The 22,784-nt window shown below is 36.2% G+C and overlaps 1 protein-coding gene across 2 annotated transcripts; it reads right to left on the reverse strand.

Annotated features, from left to right (window-relative positions):
• Positions 1–6,196: 6,196 nt before the first annotated feature.
• Positions 6,197–21,451, reverse strand: LOC127648709 (coiled-coil domain-containing protein 39-like). 2 transcript variants are annotated; one of them, XM_052133429.1, is made up of 19 exons: positions 21,243–21,451; positions 21,016–21,135; positions 20,450–20,596; positions 18,947–19,105; positions 18,307–18,399; positions 18,078–18,206; positions 17,598–17,789; positions 17,134–17,237; positions 16,037–16,169; positions 15,501–15,695; positions 15,200–15,364; positions 12,858–12,995; positions 11,909–12,117; positions 10,997–11,120; positions 9,876–10,035; positions 8,991–9,097; positions 8,158–8,298; positions 7,798–7,977; positions 6,197–6,620 (listed from the first exon to the last, which is right to left on the reverse strand). In XM_052133429.1, exons 1-19 carry the CDS (start codon positions 21,330–21,332, stop codon positions 6,411–6,413), a joined length of 2,796 nt encoding a protein of 931 aa, XP_051989389.1. In that variant the 5' UTR covers positions 21,333–21,451; the 3' UTR covers positions 6,197–6,410. The 2 variants fall into 2 exon arrangements, with proteins under 2 accessions (XP_051989389.1, XP_051989390.1); XM_052133430.1 differs by having other exon boundaries at positions 6,480–7,177.
• Between the last annotated feature and the right edge of the window lie 1,333 nt (positions 21,452–22,784).

Below are 22,784 nucleotides of genomic sequence, written 5' to 3' on the forward strand. Positions count from 1 at the left end.
TATGGGCCATACTGTCTGACAATGGCACAAACTACTGCACCCTCTACAATCTGATTGAGGGTAAGATTAGTTGTTTCCTGATACATCTGAAAGCATGTAGATGCAACGAGTGTTGTGACTGTTTTGATGAAACATAGCTTTTTCTTTACAAGCCTTATTCCTTATTTGAAAAAGTTTTTTCTGTGTAATTGCAAGGTAGTGGACTGGTGGACGTTGCAGGTTATAAGGAGTACACAAATGAATGGATTTGTCTGGAGCACTCAACAGCTAACTGCACCATCTACTGATTACATATGTTGGCCTTTGATAAAGAAAAGTTCACCCAACAATTGACATTTTGTTCATTTTTACTCATCCTTATATCGTTCCAGACCCATATGACTTTTTTCCTTCTGCGGAACACAAAATGAGATATTTAAAAAATGTCACAATCACTCATTTCCATACGACTTAATTTAAAGCTTAAAAAAAGCACCCAAAAGTGTCATGACAGCAGTGCAAGCAACTTATGCATCATTTTCCAAGTCTTCTGAAGCCATACGACCACTTTGTATGATGAAATGATTGCAATTTAATCAAATATTCACTCTCAAATCAAATCATGTAAATGGAGCAAAAAATCAAATATGGCACCATTAATATAACATCAATCCTCATTTATTTAAATTTTTTGGGTGAACTATTGTTTTAATAATATACTGACAAAGCTTGTGGAACATTCATACCTTCATCTGTATATGTCATTCTCCAAGGGTAACTTTTAGATTGTATTTCTGCAGGCACTGATAGTTTACTTTTATGTAGTAATTCATTAATGGTTGACAAAATCTCAATGTTTGAAACCAGCATGTATTATAGATAAAATGGGAAATAAACAGTAAAAACAGTAACTGAACTGAAAGTCACTTAATGAATAGTTTGGTGTGTTTTGAATAGCACTCTTTAATGAAAGTGTTGTTTTTGTTACAAACTTAAGACACATCGCCAGGGTAATAAATATAAATAGTGGATTATCACATACGTCTTCCGGTAAAATGGGGGAAAAACCCTGAAGTCTTACACTGAAGCAGAGACCCACCATAGAAACACCCACTGGACATATCTAGGAAGAAATTTTTATTGAGACTTGGGGGCGGACTCTTTTAACCACCCCCAGTAAGCAAAAACCTAGCAACCAACCAGAACACCATGACAACTACCCACAACACCCTCACATTTTGGCAGCAATATTTGCATGCACATGTTTTAAAAGAAAAATGAAAAAATCCAGTTACTTTGTTGGACATTCAGAGAAAACACACTTTTCATGCATCCACAAAATGATTTTTAGTCATGAAATTCTACATGGTGCAAGCTGATAAGTCATTTGAACACGTAATCTTTTTGACAATTAATTGCATACTCTCTCTTTTTGTACTCTTGACAATTAAATTGCCTCAGTTGCTTGCAGGTAAGCCAGTCACACTGCTGTTTACTACATGGGTTTTCTCTCTGAAACCCTCCTCCTCCCCCAGAACCAGCTATTGCAACACAATTCTTTAGCATTTGGTCTCAACTTGATTTCATTGAGTACAATCATCTATGTTCACTTAATACAATTGTGTTGGGATATATGAATACTTCTACCTCTAAAAATAAGTGTGTATTGCTTTTCTCAAGAAGCAAATACTGAGGGATTATCAGTAATAATGACTGATTGGGGATCTGTAATCTCTCAGTAGCACCATATTGTTTTACAGTATATATATATATATATATATATATATATATATATATATATATATATATATATATGCTAAAGTATTTGTTGCTAGCTAGTAACAAGTTGCAATGTTCAATGTTAAAGTTATTAGAACAGATCAAGTTTAAGTTAGATTAATACAATTCACTTATGTAAGTATTTGAGTACAGCCTACATTTTAATTTCATATCAAAGAAACTAATTTTCATTGTGTGGAAACAATGTTAAAGTTAAATCAACAGATTTTTTTTCAGTGCATAATAAAAGACTGAAATGGGGAAATAAATCATTTATTTAATTGTACGTCAATCTCTGCGAGCGATTGCACAGAAAACATATGGGGAAATATCAGAAAATGTGAAGAGAGTCTAAGTACAGCACAGAAAAACGTATCATCGAGAATTTCAAAGACATAACTAAGCATAAATATAATATGCTGCTCTGCTCGTGGATTTCCAATTTACTTTCTGCCATGTGCCTCAAACGAAACTCTGAATATCTTTAAAAAATTTGATGTCACTAACCTAGCAAACTTGGGCAAATCGGGTGATTATGTTGTCCTCAAAAGTGCTCATTGTATCAACGTGGAATAGAACTAGCCAATGAGATTTGTGCTGATGGTTTGAGTAAGTGTTCTCCATTTTTGTGTTCTATGTGCAATGCATCAGATGTTAGGGGTGGGTAGCCTGTGGGTAGTCTGTGGGTGGTTTGTGGGTAGCCTGTGGGTAGTCTGTGGGTAGTCAGTGAGTAGCCTGTGGGTAGCCTGTAGGTAGTCTGTGGGTAGTCTGTGAGTAGTTTGTGGGTAGTCAGTGAGTAGCCTGTGGGTAGCCTGTAGGTAGTCTGTGGGTAGTCTGTGTGTAGACTCCAGTAAGAATGCACTGGTCCATAAAATGTTCTGTTTATGTTGTTCTTAGCTGGTACAGATGCTCTGTTACACAATGACATATAAAGGACTGCTAGTTTCTAAATTTTCAGTGTTGTTAACATATAACATTCATAGGTCATATTTTCCGTGTATAATTTGATTTGCATGTAAAAAAGTATTGTGATTCTACAGTTGATTTTAAATCAACAGCATTTATTTATTTATGTGGATTGAGTTTGCTACATAAATGTTTCAACAAATTTAAATGGTATAACATACACTTATACAGTGGAGTACACAGATAAAACTACAGAAAGAAAAAAACACCATAGTCAGAACACCTTACCTTACTAACAAATAAGAATACTGAAAAAAAATTATAATAATTATAATATTATAATAATTACAAGATATTCTGACATTCAAGTGAAACTTGTTCAGGGCACCAACTGGACGTGTCTCACAGAGATGACACTTGTTGCTCTGTGTTCAGGAGGGATGAAATTCTTAATCTAAATGACAGAGAGGATATTAAAACCTATACATTTGCATATGCATTCAGAAGGTGCTTTTATTTTGGGTTAACACAAACATCAGCAATTAGCAAAGCAAAATTATTATTTTTAATATCATAATATAATAATTTAATATTAATAATAATAATAAAACATTACAATAAGGTTAATTTACATTATTTAAAGGGTTAGTTCACCCAAAAATTATCCCATAATTTACTCACCCTCAAGCTATCCTAGGTGTTTATGACGTTCTTCTTTCAGCCAAACACAATCAGAGTTATATAAAAAATATCCTGGCTCTTCCAAGCTTTATAATGGGAGTGAATGGTACCTTAGATTTTGAAGCCCAAAAAAGCACATCTATCCATCAAAAAAGTAATCCATACGGCTCCAGGGAGTTGTTAAAGGCCTTCTGAAGTGAAGCAATGCATTTTTGTAAGAAAAATATCCATATTTATAACTTTATAAACTATAATCACTAGCTTCTGGTATCTGCCATCAGCGCGTTCAAAAGAGAGTCGAGTTCAGGCATATGACATAGGCGTAGTGTAAACTCCAGTGAAAAGTTAAAAATACTTCACTTCAGAAGGCCTTTAATAACTCCCTGGAGCCGTATGGATTACTTTTTTGATGAATAGATGCTCTTTTTTGGGCTTCAAAATCTGAGGTACCATTCACTCCCATTATAAAGCTTGGAAGAGCCAGGATATTTTTTAATATAACTTAGATTGTGTTTGGCTGAAAGAAGAAAGTCATATACAACTAGGATGGCTTGAGTGTGAGATTTTTGGGTGTACTAACCCTTTAATGCATTCGGTATCCTGAATGAGCAATGGTTTTTTAACAGCCTTTGTTAATATTAGTTCATGTTAATATATTTTTCAAAATACTATTGTTCATTGTTTGTTCATGTTAGTTCATACTGCATTTACTAATGTTAACATATAGAACATTTAATGTAAAATATGTATTATTATATGTAGAAATAAACTTTAACCAAAAGAAATAAATGCAAATATTGTTCATTGTTAGTGTTAACAAATGCAACCTTATTGTAGAGTGTTACTTAAAGTGTTAATAATAATAATAAATATTAAAATAAACATTAAATGTATTAGGCTACAGGCCTACATTTTAGTAAAGTGAAACTATATACCTGATTTAAAAGGAGCTGGAGCTCTGCTGAATTACTTGTGAGATCAACCAGAGATTTGGCTCCAATCCTGAAGCCAACAATTATGGGAAGACCTATGAGGAAATTAACAAAGAGTCTTTCAGTTGTGACAAAGAGGTGTCATTGTGAAATTGCAGCTAATCTAAAGATGACTCATGTCGACAAGATGTTCATGTGTAAGTCACTGGATAAATGTATATACTTGAAATTGATTTTGTACATTTATCTCATATTCAGCAACCCTAAATACACACTTAGGTACAAACCTGGTTTACAACATAATTTCTTAATAGGAAACAAAAAATGACTTTATACCAGGTTGCTGTGTTGATTCAGCAATCATGGTTGTGTTTGATACCAGTGGAAATACTGTTGTCACCTCTGTTGTGGGTATTTGGGTTTCTGGGGAAGTAGCTACAGCTACAGACAAACAAAAGCAGGTTTTTAAAATTAGGTCAATTTACAAGTCAATGATTCAGCAATAGAAACACTTTTACATTCTTGCCAACTAATCACATTATTTCACTTGATATTCCTTATCAAGATGAATATTTATTTGTATAAGGGAATTGTACATTTAAGATGCTGTAACTGGTCACCATTTCTACAGTTTAATCAAACAGTCCTGCAAAATGACACATATATATTTTTAAGTACACAGTCTATTTAATATAAGGTCATAAATAATCCATGTACAATGATTGAGAAAGGTTTAAAATATCATGTCTACAGCTAAAAGACCAGTTACCAGACAAAGCAGCTCAATTTAGTCTCTTCCAGAATGATTCATTACGACTAAATCTCTTGTATTTTATTCATTTTGAGTAACAATAAGAGTTTTATTAATCACTCACCAGTACTATTTGATTCTCCCAAAGAAAAACAGAGAAATCCAACAAACAAGATTAAGTGGAACATTTTCTCTGTTCTGCAAATGGTCTCTTAGGCAGGTGTAGGTATGTTTATGTACAAATGTTCCTTGATAGTCATTTATCAGGTTTAGATGTTGCGCAGTGTGAGGGCGTTACTCTGTCTCGTGTGTCTATATGCATAGTGATGTTATAGGACACTCCCTAGCATTGCAGGCACAAGAACAATGGGGCCCAGGCGGAAGCAATTCTAGATTTTTCTTTTATTTGATTCTTTCAGTTCTCCGGAGATCAGCATTTCATGCATGTTGGGTTTTATTGTTTACTGTCCTTCTGCTCCCACACAACACATTCAAGGTTTAGAATTAGAAATTTAAATGATCTGAAATTAAAGTTTTAATTTTTTAATTCAAGGTGGAATTAATAATCAGTCAGCTGCATAGATGTAATTTAAGGGTGGGACGAGTAGTAGGCCTACATGTCCCCACCACTTTTTTGCCTTGGCCAGTTTTGTCCCCACCACTTTTTGAAATAGCTTTCATTAGGTAAGAGTCTAATGCAGAATAAACATTAACAGTTCTTGAGCAGGAGTTTCCATTTCATTTATTACAAGATGTGTTTACATTAAAAAGATTATTTGAAATGACCTGTGCATAGCCTATATAAATGAATGTGTTTTGTGACATCACAATTAGCGCACAATAAACGGTCCCCACAGCTTTTTAAACAAAGTGACACCCGTGGTCAGCTGTCATTCTAAATGAACATGAAAAGGGCCAACATTTAAAAACATGAACTTTTTTTGTTTACAGTAAATGTCTGATGTAATACTTAATCACTGATATTGGTTAAATACATTCCTAGGAAATGGAAAACATATTGCAATGTTTTTTTGTTTTAGTTCTTTTGGAATTGCAAACGACTTTTTCCTGGAAACCACTCTTCACCTAAGGCATCAGTTTAAATCTTAAAAGATTTTTTTTAGACATGAGGGAGAGTAAATGACAACAGAATTTAAATTTTTCAGTAAATTATTTATTTACTTTAATGTTTAATTGAATAAATGAAACATTCAGTTACTATGTAAAAAACAGGCAATTAATCTTTAAACCACTTAAAGAACACACCCCTTAAGTAATAAGACTTATGACAAGAAAAATACTGTTCAATAACTGGAAGAAAATGAACAGTGACAGAAGTTGTTCATTTAAAGGGGGTAAAATTAACAGACAAACACTGTTCTTTAGAGAGATTGGGGTCTGTATCTGTTTAAGGACTCTTGCACTTGCTGCTTCTGCTGCTGCCACTGCTGGGCGGATGGGACCCTTGCAGGGATGTAGTGGAGAGAGGAGGAGACGTGACGGAGAGGCCCAAGCCCAGATCCACTATCTTCACTGGAGGGGACGATGCAGATTGGCTTCTGGGACTGCTGCTGGCTGATTGACGTGAGGATCTGATGTTGGACACACAAGACAATAGTTATGATTTTCTGTTATTTATTCACCCTTGTGATGTACCAAACCTGTATGCTGTTAAGCCATTATGACATTTCATAGTGACCATATCTGTCAAATTCCAAAACGGACAGCTGCAGCTGTGGGGAAGATTTTCAGTAAATAATTACTTAAATTTCGGTCTGTTCCTCTCGCAAAACTATCATATGACTTCAGAAGACTTGGAATATAGTGCAGAAGTTGAGCGTGGACTTTTGTCCTTTTTGAAGCTTGACAGATGTGGTCACCATGAACTGATGTTGTATGGAAAAAAGCTGTGTGAAGATTCTTCAAAAATTCTCCTTTTGTGTTCCATGGAAAAAAATAACAGCATAACGGGTTAGAACAACACAAGGGTGAATAAATGACAGAAATTGGGGTAATACACTCAGCTGGGGGCAAGAGCATGGGCAAACTGAAGCACTTCCTGAAGTGAAGCAGAGCTCCGAGCCGAGTTGATTTTTGAGCTCAGACGACTAGATGGCGTGGATGAAGGAGAGGGCAGGGATAGACCAGCCTTCAATGAGGAAAATAACTCCTTTTTATTGTCTATTAAACACATTATGTTAAGATGTTTTCAAGATGCAGTCATTTAACATAGTTGCTGAATACACTGATAAGTGCACATACTACATACGGGTCCACAATGAGCAATTTTATCAAGCCTGATATCATGAAAATGATGTGATTGTGGCGACATTTTTGTAAAAATATATTTTATATATACCTCCTTAACCTATAGCCTAAACCTAAGCGATAGTGTCAGAAAAGCAAATGTGAGATGAAAACGCAATTGCTAAAGAAACCATGTCTTTTTGAGGTGCTTCTAGGGGACATGAGTCAACTTGCGTGCTCATTAGGATTTGTACCCCTATCAGTTGAGCTACTGGCAATTTGATTGCACTCGAAAAGCTTGTAAATGTATAATGTAAATGTTAAAATGTATTGCCTTTCTATGACAAGTCGTGTAATATAGTAAAACTGTTTAGATTACATATGACAGCATTGTGCTAGTGTTTCAACACCACCTCTAGTGTTTAGGTAGAGCATGCTAGGCAAAAATCCTTTTGCAAATAATAGGTATGGCAATGTGATTCTATGAGACCAGGTTGATTTTATTTTTATGTTAAGCTGTACCTGCATAAAATATATCTGTAATGTAGCTGACAGGTCAGGATTCTTTTCCATGGCTTCTAGGAGCATTTTATTTATGTTTTTATTGACATCTCGGAGTTCTCGTAGGTCTATGTCATGTTCCTCAAAGGTCTTCTCTTTGGTGTTTTTAGCCGACCGAATTTCCCTGGTATATTTAGAACACTGTAAGAAAAGAGCAGATTGAGATTATTAGGTAATTTGCTAAAACAGATGACAATCTAGTGGTATAATCACAAAACCAGAGGTTTCATCATTACTGGCCACATTTACATGCAAACATTGTTTGAAAAATCTAAATAATCTGAAAATGTACTGTAGGTCTTGTGAAGGACAGTGCCAGACCTGTTTGACAACTCTATTCAGTTTTTCCTCCTGAGAGATGAGCTCTTTATTGAGAGAGAGTACATGTGATTCAGTCCTCTCAGTGTTCTCGTTCTGGATTGTCTGCTCTTGAAGAAGACCCTCCAATGTGCTGTTCATTCCCTGAAATTTGAGGACAAAACAGAAACCGGTTTTACCTGTGGTGACTGAGGGTTTTCAAACATTGTTCTGGTAGTTTAACTGTTGTAAAACAATGTTAGTGTCTGTGATTCATTCAAATCCTTTGGGTAGTGTGACAGGGTGGAGGGTGGTTATACACACCCGGTCCCTTATCAGGCTAATTAAGCCTCCGAGAGAGATAAAGGCCGATTGCGGACGGTGGTGCAAGAGAGAGAGGTCGTTTATGGACAGCTGACAGTCATGAGTGTGTTTGTGTCTTTTGTTTAAGTTTTTCATTAAACAATTATTTATATTGTGAAGCCGGTTCTCGCCTCCTCCTTGCCCATTAACTGCTTTACAGGTAAATTTAGCATAGTTGAGCTTGATGATTTATTGCAACAAAAAAAAAATAAGAATAATTTCATATTATTGCAAAAGATGAAAAGGAAGTCACCACGCCTTTTAAAAAAACCCAAAACAGATTACAGGTGTGTAGGCCACAAAAATCCAATTAGAAAATGCATACACAAAAAGCCTGCTCACTATTACTGTTTAAAAAGATGACATACACAACAATATGCGAGATATGTTTACGTTTTACTGAAGGATAGCAAACGCTTCAGTCGCAGGTGACAACAATTACTTGAAGCCCTTCTTATGTGTAGAAGTCTTTACTTCAACACACAAATAGTTACCTCAATGTCCTCCTGCAGTTCTTGGATTTGCCGTTTCTTGTATTTGCACTTCTCCTCAGCTGCTCGTCTCTGTTCTTCCAGCTTTAGTTTCTCCTGGTGCTCAGGACCTACAGCAATATGGATTTTTGTTCAAATTTACATCTGTACAAGCGCTTGACTATATTCTCTTTGAATATATCCACTTCAATGTTCCAAATATTGTTTACATGCCATCATTCAGAGTCCATCATTGATTATAATGGGAGCATTCTAGTTTTGTCGCATTGCGTAGCTTGTTGTAGACAAGGTTTCGGCATGAATATAAGTAACATAAATAAATATATCACTGTCTCTGATTAACGTTGAAATGTGTCATTTGTGCTCCACTAGCATCTACAAACTAAATTGTAGAAAATATTACTGTTTTAAACAGATTCCAGAAAACTCCCCATGTCTTTGATTGGTTGTACAAACAATACAAACTTACATCCCAAACTTACGCCATTGGTTTCTTCAATGTTTCTGTGTTGGGCTTGGTGGCCGCTCCAACAAACAGCTATGTTTTAATTACACCTTTAGGTGAATCCAGCCTACAAATAGCTTACTATTTGTATTCTAACAGTTGACACAGCATATTACGCTGAGAATTTAAAAAAATGTACATGAGTTTTAATTTCAGTGGTACTGATGCAAAGCCACTCACTTTTAATTTAACAGCTGTTTTCCCTCATTCTTTACATCAACAAACGTACCAGTCTGCTTTATTATTAGAATCAGATAATGAAGCAGTTGATGCTAAGCTGTCAAGCATATGTCAAGTCATTGTGTGCATGTGGTGAAATTACAGGTGGGGAATGTTTAAAACAATGGCAATGTGTCATGGCTTATATATCTGATGGCACATACTTGACTCTTTCACTTTGGTTAGGGCTTTGCGGTAGGTTGTATTGCGATTATTGACGACTTGCAGGGTGTTCTCCAAAGCTTGAATCTCTTTCTCTGTCTTGTGGATTTTAGAGTCCAATTCATCCCCCTGACGCTGGAGTTCCTCTTTCTCTTGAGCTGCCTAACAAATAAGGCAATGTTTTAGATTAGATAATTTGCTGTTAATTCTGATGTTGGGGGGAAACTGGTACACAGACAAGAAACGAGAATACTGCTTAAAGGTGCTGTTGTATACATTTCTGCATTTGTCCGCCACAGATGCTGGATGGAAGGAAACTTTAATGCTCAAATTTGACTTCTTGTTCTTTAAGAAAATACCATATGTAATTTCTAGTGACCTGAGGGCATTTGACTTCCGCGTTGGCTGATCACAGAACTAGAACTAGTTTAAACCTGTAATTTATGGTTAATATGGTTAATGCAAAACAAAAAAGTTTTATCTTAAAGGGATAGTTCACCCAAAAAATTTTATTCAGTAATTGTTTACTCACCCCCATGTTGTTATAATAAAAAATAATATGGGAGAAGCTGTGAAACTAATTTTGTGCTCAGTGATGTCATACAATAGCAGTTTATGATGACCACCTCTTCAAGCTTCAAAAGAACAGAAAAGTGTCATTTAGAAGTTTGAAATTCTTTGACTTCAAAATCTTCAGACATATTTAGCAAGTTCTGTTCTCTGGTTTATGTGCAGCTGTGTTGTGTTCTGTTGTCACTATCGCTGTGGAGGACCGGTTTTTAGATAAACAAAACAAGTTTTCGCTTGAACGCCACAATGACGCGAAGGGGCTTCGTGAATTTTTGCTCTTGTGCCCTATCATGAACACGCACAGGAGATCAACGATCAGAGAACATTTTTACTAAATAATAATTTAGATTTCGGTTTGTTTCTCACCAAACCTTATCATCTGCTTTCATAACAGAGTATAAGAGAGTAATATTCTCAACTGAGCATTTTTTCACTTGTGAATGAGTACAGATCTAGGCTGATCTAGCTCTTACAGTCTAGAAAACTGATCTGACTATAATTAATAAAGCAGCTCAATGCATTTAAAAATTAAGTTGTCTGCTGTATGTGATACCTTTATGATGAAGTAGGCCTGTGATTTATCCTCCTCTCCCTCCGGTGCAGCCATGGAATCAGTCAAGATCTCGTACCGCTTCCTCATCTTGTCGATTTTGGATAGTCTTTCATGCACTTCAGCACTGACACCATTTATCACAACAGACAGTGCAAAAAAGTTAGAATATATGACATAATTGCAATCAGATTGTCTTCTAATTACAATTTTTATAAATAGATAAAAGGTTTGCTATTTGTGTAATTTTTTTACATTGTATTATATAATTCTATTTGTGTACAACAAAAGGAGATGTTAGGCTGAATGTTTGCCTCTGTCATCATTCACTTTCATTTAAACTTTTTCTGTGCAGTGAAAGTGAATGGTGACTGAGTTTTTTTTACCTAGCATTTATTTTTGTTTTCCATGGATGAAAAACGTAATACGGTTTTGGAACATCATGAGGGTAAGCAAAAGATGACAACATTTTCATTTTTGCGTAAACTAGCCAATCGTTGTTTTGGATAGAGGCAGGTGTTACAAAAAGGGGTGGTGCCAGGATTTTTTCACGGGGGGGCAGGCAAGGTATGTGATCAGTCTTGGTCTGTGAGTGGGGAGGCACATGGGGGGCCAGGATTCTGTTTTTTACAAAAAAAAACACATGTTGGCATTTTATCAAGGAAAGAAGTAAATCTGACAAGACTTTTAAATTGACATTCTGAATTATCTAGATCGAAATGGAACTTCTAGTAATCAAACATTAAAGAGGATTTATTGTGTCAGCATAGAAAAATGTGTCACTATATAAAGTGTTTATATAGTAACTAATATTTCTATGCTGACACAATAAATCCTCTTTAATGTTTGATTACTAGAAACAAAACCACTTTCATTTTGGAACAAAGGGCTGATTTCTCAAAGGCAGGATTATACCTGAGTCCCTGTCGCTCCTGCTCGGAGAATTTGACCTGTTTATTGAGCATCTCTCTATGCAAACGGATCTCTTCTTCTCGCTCCTTCATGGCTGCCTGCAGCTGCAAGCGTCTCTTCTCCAGAGTCATCACTCCGTCTGCTTTGTCATACAGCAGATTTCTCAGACGCTGCACCTCCATTTTCAGCAGGCTTTTCTCCACCATACTGTCCTGATGAAAAGACAAACACCCGCATATGCAAGAGACAATGGGCATTATGCATGAAACATGAGCATAACGGATTTCTGTGTAAATTGTATGTTATGTCTCCTTAGGTAAATTTATATATTTCATTCAATGAGGCAATTACGATTTACACAGAAATTCCTCATTTGTTTTTTAATACATTTTGTGTTTTATATGTTTTCTCCCATTGGTTACCATTTATGTGCTTCAAAATGCTTTGCTAGATCAAGGTATCCTGCTCAGAAGGGTCCATTAAATAGTTTTTACTTATAGTGGCCCCAAACAGTATTTGGAAACACATGTTTAAATGTCTTATCAAAATATCCATTCAAGTGGTATTTATTTTAAAGAAAGATAGAACAGGAACACACTTCAGAAAAAGTTTGGTGTTTGTTAAATGCTAAAACAACATAGATGTACTGTTCAAAATTAAGGCAAAAAGTGTTTGGACACTTTCTAGTTGTCAAACGTTATCTGTGGTTTCTCTACTGCAACACCTGTGTGAAATCGAGAGGAACTATCTTCATACATCCAATAAAAATCACCCTGAGACGAGTTGGTTAAAAGCCATTAAAAAAATAAAAAAATAAGAAAAAGGAAGTTAGTTCTGACAAAAGGTCTAGCATCATTTGTTTGCAGCCAATTGGTTTGATATTTTGTTAACTATGCAATGACACATCCTTATTGGAGCCACTGTATCAATGAACGTCAATCAAGTAATTCACCTGTTTTTTAAGCCTGAGTTTTTTCTGTTCTTTCTCAGAGGTTTCAATGAAGAGCTGCATTTCCTGGATCTTGGAGGTCAGATCTCTCTTCTCTGCACCAGTTTTCTCTGTTTCCTTTCTAATACACCGGATATCATCCTGCCAATATTCACAGAAACTATAATAAACCACTGATTTCATACATACAAACCAGATAATCTCTACAACAGAAAACACTCTGTTTAAATAAACACATACTTTGCCATAGTAATAATGAAAAAGTGTGTTTTAAGAATCAGATTTAATGTTGACAGTAAAATGTATGGATTTTATGTTTTATTTATACATTTCCAAAGCTAAATACCTGTTTAAGGGCAAATATGACTTTTGATTTGAGGGTTCCAGCAGTAAAAATCCCATTTATTTTCTCTGTAGAAATATTTCGTATACACCTTTAAAGAGAAACCTACCTGAGCTCTGTGATTAAGGGATAGTTCACCCAACAATTAACATTCTCTCATCATTGACGCACCCTCATATAATCCCAGATGTGTATGGTCTTTCTTTTGCTGAACACAAACTTTTTAAGAATATCTCAGCTTTGTACAATACAAGTGAATTGTGGCCAGAACTTTGTATGTCCAGAAAGCACATAAAGGCAGCATAAAAGTAATCTATAAGACACCCCGTTTTTAATTCCATGTCCTCAGAATCAATATAATAGGTGTGGGTGAGAAACAGATCAATATGATTTTTTTCAGAATTTTTTTATATATAAATTCTCCTCCCTTCCCTATAGGTTGCGATATGCACAAAGAATTCACTAAAAACTAAAGACAAATGTGAAAGTGGAGATTTAGAGTAAAAAGGACTTTAATATTGATCTATTTCTCATCCACACCCATCATATCACTTCTAAAGGTATGGTTTCAACCACTGGAGTCGTATGACTTGCTTTTATGCTGCCTTTGTATGCATTGAATGGACCTACAGATCTGAGATATTCTTCTAAAAATATTTGTTTGTGTTCTGCAGAGGAAAGAACGTCACACGTCTGGGATGGCATTAGGGTGAGTAAAATATGAAATAATTTTCATTTTTGGGTGAGCTATCCCTTTAAGCAATGGTATATGCTGCTGTAGAAGCAACAAGTCAGTGTGATCTAAACTTCATGTTTTAAAAAAAATAATTTAATAGCAAAATTTCCAGTTAAGCACTACAACACCCATAATCCTGAAGATCCAACAATCAAAGATGTCAGTGATTGAAACAAAAATCACAGCAAAAGAGCTCAACAGCAACTTCACACTTCCATGAAGCATTGCAAATTACATAATCGACACGGTCTCCTTATACTCTCAAAGAACTGACATTTTTGCAACACACTTAAATACAGTTAAATACAGTTTTTTATGTGTGTGTGTGTGTGTGTGTGTGTGTGTGTGTTTTTTTCCCAATTTGGAATGACCAATTCCCAATGCACTCTAAGTCCTCATGGTGGTGTATTGACTTGCCTCAATCCGGGTGGTGAAGGACAAATCTCAGTTGCCTCCACTTCTGAGACAGTCAATCTGCACACCTTATCATATGGCTTGTTGAGCGCGTTACCGCAGAGACCTAGCACATGTGGAGGCTTCATGCTATTCTCCGCGGCAACCACGTACAACTCACCACGTGCCCCACCGAGAGCCAGCGACCACGAGGAGGTTACCACATGTGACTCTACCCTTCCTAGCAACCGGGCCAATTTGGTTGATTAGGAGACCTGTCTGGAGTCACTCAGCACGCCCTGGATACGAACTCATGACTCCAGGGGTGGATGTCAGCGTCTTTACTCACTGAGCTAGTTTTATATATTTATCGTTGTTTTTTTATTTGATTACATTATTCACAAAGCTTCATTCATTCATTCACTAATAAAATAATTTACTACACCGAAATGTATTTTTCTGATTTTCATATAATTTTGGTTCAATGAGTAATGAGGTAATGTTGTGATGCACCCTGGAGTTGGTTCATTGCTTTGTACTCTTTATTGAAGAATGCTTTGAAATCCCATATGGAAAATTCATTGTAAAAATACTTGCAAAATCCAAGGTCACTGAATTAATCATGGTTGCGCTCCATGAAAAGCAAGAAATGTTTAGAGTGAAATTTAGATAGCAACAAAAAGAACTACATTGTTTTATTTTTAGGTATAGTTCTTCAAAGGCAGCGAACAAAGACATGCTGAAATCAATCATCAATCACGTTTATGACATGTAAAAAGGGACCTGTGTCCCTACTGAGAGTAGCTGCTCTCCAAACCTGAAAGAATTGTGAGAATCAATATTTAATGTGTCAACAGTGACATGTGTTCTCACCTGGAGTTTCTTCAGCTGTGTGGTGAGGGTGGTGGCCGTCCTCTTCTTCTCCTCCAAAGCCTCAGCCATATCCGAGGCCCTCTTCTCCAGAGCCTCTTTCTCGTCGTTGTTCACTTCCCCCTGCAAGCGTGACATCTTCCTCTCCAGCATTTGGATCTGAAAGTCCTAGACCAAGTGAAAGTACAATACGTTACGTTTGAGAAAAACATCTGTTTCAAGAAAACAACCATCCAACTCCACATTGCTATTGAGCTGACATTACTGCCCAGTAAATGGGTGATAACAAGATGTTCTGTGTTACCTGGTTGAAGATGATCATCTGCTGTTTGAGGGAGTTCTGGTCCAGTTTGCGGAGTTTGCTGTCAAGGTTGGAAAGAGCGGACCGGGTGCCGTAGATCTCAGCTGCTGCATTCTTCTCCTCAACGCAAAGCCCTTGCAATTGCTGACTCTTCTTGAACATGAGCTCTCTCTGCCGGAGAAGCTGAGCATCGATCTCCTACATACACACACACACACACACACACACACAAGCAATGGCTTTTATTACAGTTGAGCCAAATGTACTTATCAAATATTTAAAGACGTCAAAATTAATCAAATAAAATATGTTTTTCAATTACATTCATATATGAATCTATGAAATATTGATGTCTAATAAAATATTTTTTATGACTTAAAATGCAAGTTATTATAAAGTTTTACCCATCACATTCTTTCTGTTTTTAACACCTGGGCTCATGACAGGTTAAACTTATACAGTATATCGGTTTTTAAGTGTTCTCCTGCCAGTAAATGCTTTGAAGTGTGTCACTCAGAAGAGGAAAGAGTCAAACTCACTTTGATGTTCTGCTCTTGTTCTCTAAGCATCTGCTCCATCTGTGCTGCCTGCTCTTCACCATTCAGTGCTGACTCTGTCACCTGCTGCAGCTTCTCCTTCAGAGCAGCATTATGCAGCTTTGCCTCCTCAATTCTAGCAGGAAAATATTATAAGTTGCTACAATGTTATAAATACAAATATTGTAATGATACGTCTGTTCTGACCTTAAAGAGACAGTTCACCCAAATATGAAAATTCCCTCATGCCACTCACCCTCATGCCATCCCAGATGTGTATAAATTTCTTTCTTGAGCAGAATACAAACAAAGATTTTATAGAAGAACATTTCAGCTCAGTAGGTCCATACAATGCAAGTGAATGGTGATCAGAACTTTGAAGCTCAAAAAAATCCCATAGTAATCCATATGTCTCCAGTGGTTAATTCTATGCCTTTAGAAGTGATATGATAGGTGTGGGTGAGAAAAAGATAAATATTTAAGTCCTTATGTACTATAAATATCCACTTTCACTTTCAGAATGTGAAAGTGGAGATTTATAGTAAAAAAAAAAAAGGATTTAAATATGGATCCGTTACTCACCCAAAGCAGTTGCATCACTTCAGAAGACAGATATTAAACCACTGGAATTGTATGGATTACTTATAATCTTCTTTTAAAAATCCACATTTGTGTTTAGCAGAAGAAAGAAAGTCATACACATCTTGAATGGCATGAGGGTGAACAAATTATGGGAGAATTTTCATTTTTAGGTGAACTATCCCTTCAACATGATTCTCGGAAGCAAATATTTACTAAATACTGGAAATTGTAGGGCTTGTATTGACATTTTTGCGAGTTTCATTAGGAAAGCACAGCAAATTATGGGGAAGAAAGAGGGGAATGGGGTTCAGGATATGATACACTCGATTGCCAGACTCAAACCTGCTTCCATGTGAGCACTGAGTCCTTTATAGGTAAATATATTTTACATATATTTAGAAAAAGAAGAAGGAGAACTGGGAAAAGCATGACACATTGGAGGTACCTTATCTTTAAGATTGAGTTGTACTGAGGTAGATTGAGGTATGTTATGTCTGTGAGAAAAGAGAATGTATTACTTGGCTGTTTTGCCTTGAATGTCCTTTTTCATGCTGGTTAAGTGAGATCTTGTGGTCTCCACATCTGTGGCTGTTCGGTTTAAAGTTCCCTTCAAACTTTCAAGCTGTGGGGAAAAAAACAATAGATTGATTAATTTCACCAATTCATTTTGTAGCGGTAATATTGTAGTATGACCATGGTACTGTGATTATATCAGATGGTAATACCTTGGTATTTTGATATTTAACATAGAAATTAATAATTACCATATTTATACCATGGCATTTACCTGGTACTCCTACTTCATAGAATACCATGACACTACAACAGTACATCTCCAAATAACCTTGGTAGTGCCATGGAACTTTTAGTACAAGAACAATAAACTGTTATATATATATATATATAAACTATGTAATATTGGCTTTGCTGATTGTTGATCAGTTTAATAGTTGAAGCAGGTGCATGGGTTCAGTAGACTAACCTCATCCTGCAGACGTCTGCTATTACTCTCCTGTTCCTGGAGCTGCTGTCTGAGTCGAACCACCTGACGTTCAGCTGAGTCTATCTTCCTCTCCAGCTCTTTATTGTTCTCTTTCTCACACTCCATGAAGTCCTTCCTCTCCTTGATCAAATCATTCTTCTCTCTTATCACTTGGTTCACCTCTGCCAGCAACTAAGAGATTCAGTGGTTTAAGGTTAACAGTTAAATAAAGCAATCTTCTGAATTATATATTAAATATAGATAAAGTTTGCTCAGTGTTAAAGTCATCTTTTTCAATTGTGGAACTGTCCAACTGCTTATTCTTACTTTTTCTTTCTTTCTTTCAATATCTACATGACATACCTTCAAAGATTTGTAAAGTTTAACAGATGTTAATTTTGCAATATAGCCTTCCTTTCATTTGAGGCTATTAAAATGCTGTGGATTTAATGATGTCTCAGAGTGCCATCTTCAGGTTACCATGGCACATTGCTCCATCTCCTGGTCTCTTTTCTTCATTTGTTCAATGGTGTTCTCCCACTGGCTGATCATCTCCTGTCTTTCAATGTGGGCCCGACGAAAGCTCTCGGCTGTCTTGTCCAAACCAATCTGGACTCCAAATCACAAACACATCAGTTAAGACCATAATGCATGAAATTAAAATCTCTTGAAAATCTAAGTAAGTCTGGTAATTAAAACTATGAATCACCTGTGCAGTAACTGTCTCAGTAAGTTCAGTGTCTAAGGTCTTTCTCTTCTGTTTGGCTTCAAGTGTCAGCTTCTCAATTTTCAGCATCAGCTCCTGTTTCAAAAGAAAGTTGAACTTAAGTCAGTCTATTCATGTCAGTTATATTGCAATATGCATATAGCATAAAGTGTTTATAAAATATTCAGTGTTTCAGTTTTATTACAGTTTTTAGTTCATTCATTTTATTCACAATTTGTCTTGTTTTAGTTTTTTTTTTTAATTCTAGTTTCAGATTAGTTTGACTTATTCAGTATGATTTGTTTTAATTTAGGTATAGTTTTAGCATTTAAGGGCTGATATTATTTAAAAATGTTTAACACTGTTAGAATTCTCTGGGCCCTTTAGTGTTATCTCCATTTTCATTTTTCTCAGGGTATATTGTAAAAATGTCAAATTTTGGAACATACCATGTATGAGAAAGTAAAACTAAAGCTAATTTGTCATTTTTGAAAATGTATTTTAGTTTAGTTTCAGTTATTTGTGTTCAGCAGAAGAAAGAAAGTCATACACATCTGGAATGGCATGAGGGTGAGTGAATGATGAGAGAATTTTTAGTTTTGGGTGAACTATAAAATCGAAAGTAGATGTCAAAAGGACTCACTCGAATCCTGCTCTCGTCTTGCTTGGCGTATTTGATGATGGCCATAGTGTCTTCGTCCTTGTGTTCTGATTCCTGCAGCCAGGCCTCCAAAGTCTGCTGATCCCAGTTCAGCTGATTCTTTAACTCATCCAGCTTCTGAGTGGCTTTGAATATACTGTTCTGTGAGGATTACATAACAACTTATAATTTTAAATGTACTTTAACATACACCAGGGACTCTTATTTTGAAATGTATGCGCTTCAACTGCTTCCAGCCGCTCATTCAAACAATTAAGGGATATAAAATGTGCACACCTACAATAATCTACAACCATTTGACCATAAAAAGTAAACATTGTCAAATTTCAACACTATATCATCATCAACAGTTGATCTTTAGTGATAGATTTCTGATATGACTTAATGATTGTGAACTGCTCTACAACAGCGGAACACACAGAGATAATACAACAGTGGCGCGTATTCACTTTGAATGACACAGCGCATACATTTATTTAATTAAATCAAATTTATTTGAACTTTGATAATCACATTAGGTCATATCACGATTCCTGTTTTTCTGCCTGCAAACTTAAGACTTTCTCCCCTTTTCTCCCCAATTTGGAATGGCCAATTCCCAATGCGCTCTTAAGTCCTCCTGGTGGCATAGTGACTCAATCTAGGTGGTGGAGGACGAATCTCGGTTGCCTCCACATCTGAGACCGTCAATCCGTGCATCTTATTATTGTCTTGTTGAGCCCGTTACCGCAGAGACATAGCACGTGTGGAGGCTTCACGCAATTCTCCACTGCATCCACACACAACTCACCACGTGCCCCACCAAGAGCGAGAACAACATTATGGCGACCATGAGGAGGTTAACCCAACGTGATTCTACCCACCCAAGCAACCGAGCCAATTGGTTGCTTAGGAAGCCTGACTTGAGTTTCTCAGCACACCCTGGATTCAAACTTGGAACTCCAGGTTTGGTAGTCAGCGTCTTTACTTGCTGAACTACCCAGGCCCCAAGACCTCTTTAAATAAATATTAAGACTTTTGTTGTATCATTTAAGATATTTAAAACATTTTATGACCTTAAATTTTGGAAAACTGAATTTAAGACTTTTTAAGATTCCACAGGAACCCTGTTTAATCAATGAGTGAAAGTGTCAACTAACAGGATGGGTAATGATATTAAGCGAGTAGTATTCGGCTGGTCATGTGATTCTAACATGGCAGCCCCCGTGTGCGGACCCTCTCCGTGTAGAATAAAACAGCTTTTATTTGTTTACTGATATGACTGGAGTCTTCCTCTTAATGCGAGTGCTCATGATTTTATAAAAATGTTAAGTCTTTAAGTTGAGTCAATTATTATTACTTTTTCTTCTTTTTTTATATAATTAGTATTTACAGTTTGTGATGCACCAATATGTGTAACATTGGCATCAATTGACATATTGGGTCACTATAAATGTGTAACCCTCAGTGCACATGTCAAATGGATGTTGCCGGGGCAGCTGGAACCTCGTGTGCATTCTTCTTCTCATTTAAAGTTTTCAGTTCATTATCCAGTTGAGTGATCTCCTGCTTCAGACGGCCTGTCTCTCGCTCCGCCAGCGCCCTGAAGTGAACCTCTGATTCAGTCTCTTTCTCTCTGGCTCTGCACAATGCCTGAACACATGCAAACATCCATATCATCATAAATATTTCCCTGAAATCTTCAATCAATCAATCAATATTCATTTATAAAGCACATTTAAAAACAACCACAGTTGGCCAAATTGCTGTACAAGGTAAAATGGTTATTGCAGGAAAATAGATAGTAGATAAAAATACAATAATAAAAGCACATTTAAAAACAACCATAGTTGGCCAAAGCGCTGTACAAGGTAAAATGATTATTGCAGGAAAATAGATAGTAGATAAAAATACAATAATAAGAAGATAAAACAGCTAACAATTATTAGAATAATAAGAGTATTGAAAGCCAAAGAGAATAAATATGTCTTCAGATTAGACTTGAAGGTTGAAGTTGAGGGAGCTAATCTAATATGTAGAGGTAGACTACTCCATAGATTGCAGAGAAGTACCTGAGTATGAGAAACCTCTTGTCTTAGATTTTTTAGATGTTCAGTCACTGCATTTATAATGTCCTTGTATTTATTCAGCTTGTTCTCAAGAATTAACCGCTCTTTTTGCTTTCGTTTGAGCTGTGGAGACAAGAAATGTAGACTGATTTAGGTATACACAACTGTCTTTAACAGAAAGTTAATCTGACATGCAATGTCATTTATTTATGAGATACAATTCTGCTCACCTCCTCCTCTAATGCCTTATTCTCCGCATTAGCTACAGGGATGGAAAAACCCTCGTCCCAGCCAACTTCGGCTAACAATGCGTTGGACATTTTTGCTCTTTATGTTTCAAAAAAGTTCAGGTGGAATATAAGAATATAAAAAGGCTGTTTGAGATTACATTAACGAATACCGTCGCTTATGAGCTCAATGTTGTCAGGTTTGGTTTCCCAGCAACGACTTTAACGACGATCCTGTAACCAATACAGGGCTTGATTTAACCGATAGGTGGCGCCAAATGCTACTTTCGAAAATACTACTATTTTTCCAGTGTTTTCATTACCAGCATAACAACAGCGAAACAAAATGTTCAAACGTGGTTCTTGTGAGCTTTAATGAAATCCTGACCTTTTACAAAGGATTGAACACTGTCACAAATATGTTTATTTCATTAGTCATCTAGATATTCAATGTGAACTCTGTCTTTTGGAGCACTGTGTGGGTAAACCTTTTCTGACAACATCTACAATGCTGAGAATCCAGCTGACTTTATTCATCAACTATAACCTGATTTTATTGTACAGATTGTGTGATTGTATGGATCAAAGTGCCGAATGGGCTGCAAACACAATGCACCATACATCAAATGTTAAGTTAAAGGAAAACTGAGGAAATGTTCAAATTAATATTATTTCTCAGATTGTAAAATACAATATTCTCAGTTATTATGACTTCCCAAACAAGCAATATGAAATCCTTGTCTGGGTATCAACAGAAAAAATGCACAAGAAATCACAATAAAACACAAAAAAGAAAGAAAATGCCAATGGCTTGCAAGAAACCAGCACCAATTTTTCATAAAAGAGAGTACAATCAAAATCCATCGACTCATAATTTCCATAAAAACCAAATGAAACAGACAAACATTCAAAGCAAGAATGCACATGGAGTATTAAAATGAAGATTTTGGATTTCCTTAAGATGCCATTGTACATGTCAAGAGTCTCTGTGACAGCTTGCTCATGTCAAACTCTTTTAGCTGGATGTGTGATCACTGAAGTCCCGGAGATTGATTCGGCTGCTGCATGAAGTCAAAACATAAAAGATAAAAAGCCCAAACCACCATTTAATGACTGAAGAGAAAAAAAAGCCTTTGCAATGTCTCTGGCTTGTATAAATGTCTCAGTCCTGAGGGCTTGGAAAAGGCAATACAGGCAATTCAGCAGAAGCTGTGTATGTTTTTGTGTCTTATCTTTGAGGTCCAGACATCCCTCAGAAGGAATGTACTTATACAGCTGTACTCTTGGTACGGCCAATATATGGCCACGCAAAGTCCACAAAGTCATCAATTAAAACTGGCCTCGCACCTAAAAAAGAATCAAACACCGTTCATAAATAGGAGAGTCTCATTGAACTTGGTTCTACCCACTAAATTAAACATGAACAACATTTGTCTTAACACCAGGTATAAGCCTATTCATTCAACATAATGGATCGCTTATGATGATCCTGCAATGTACAAGTAAAACGTACTGTAAAACTGGAAGAAAACATATTGTGTTTAA

The sequence above is a fragment of the Xyrauchen texanus genome, chromosome 9 (genome assembly GCF_025860055.1).
Source record: "Xyrauchen texanus isolate HMW12.3.18 chromosome 9, RBS_HiC_50CHRs, whole genome shotgun sequence".
Lineage (NCBI taxonomy): Eukaryota > Metazoa > Chordata > Actinopteri > Cypriniformes > Catostomidae > Xyrauchen > Xyrauchen texanus.

What these genes read in the sequence shown, in the direction of transcription:
- LOC127648709 (XM_052133429.1), bottom strand. Translation starts at nt 21,332, where the DNA reads ATGTCCAACGCATTGTTAGCCGAAGTTGGCTGGGACGAGGGTTTTTCC. An exon ending in AAGAGGTTTCTCATACTCAG is followed by an intron (nt 20,597 to 21,015) that starts GTACTTCTCTGC and finishes GCATGTGTTCAG; the next exon opens with GCATTGTGCAGAGCCAGAGA. An exon ending in CAGGAGCGACAGGGACTCAG is followed by an intron (nt 11,121 to 11,908) that starts GTATAATCCTGC and finishes AAATGGTGTCAG; the next exon opens with TGCTGAAGTGCATGAAAGAC.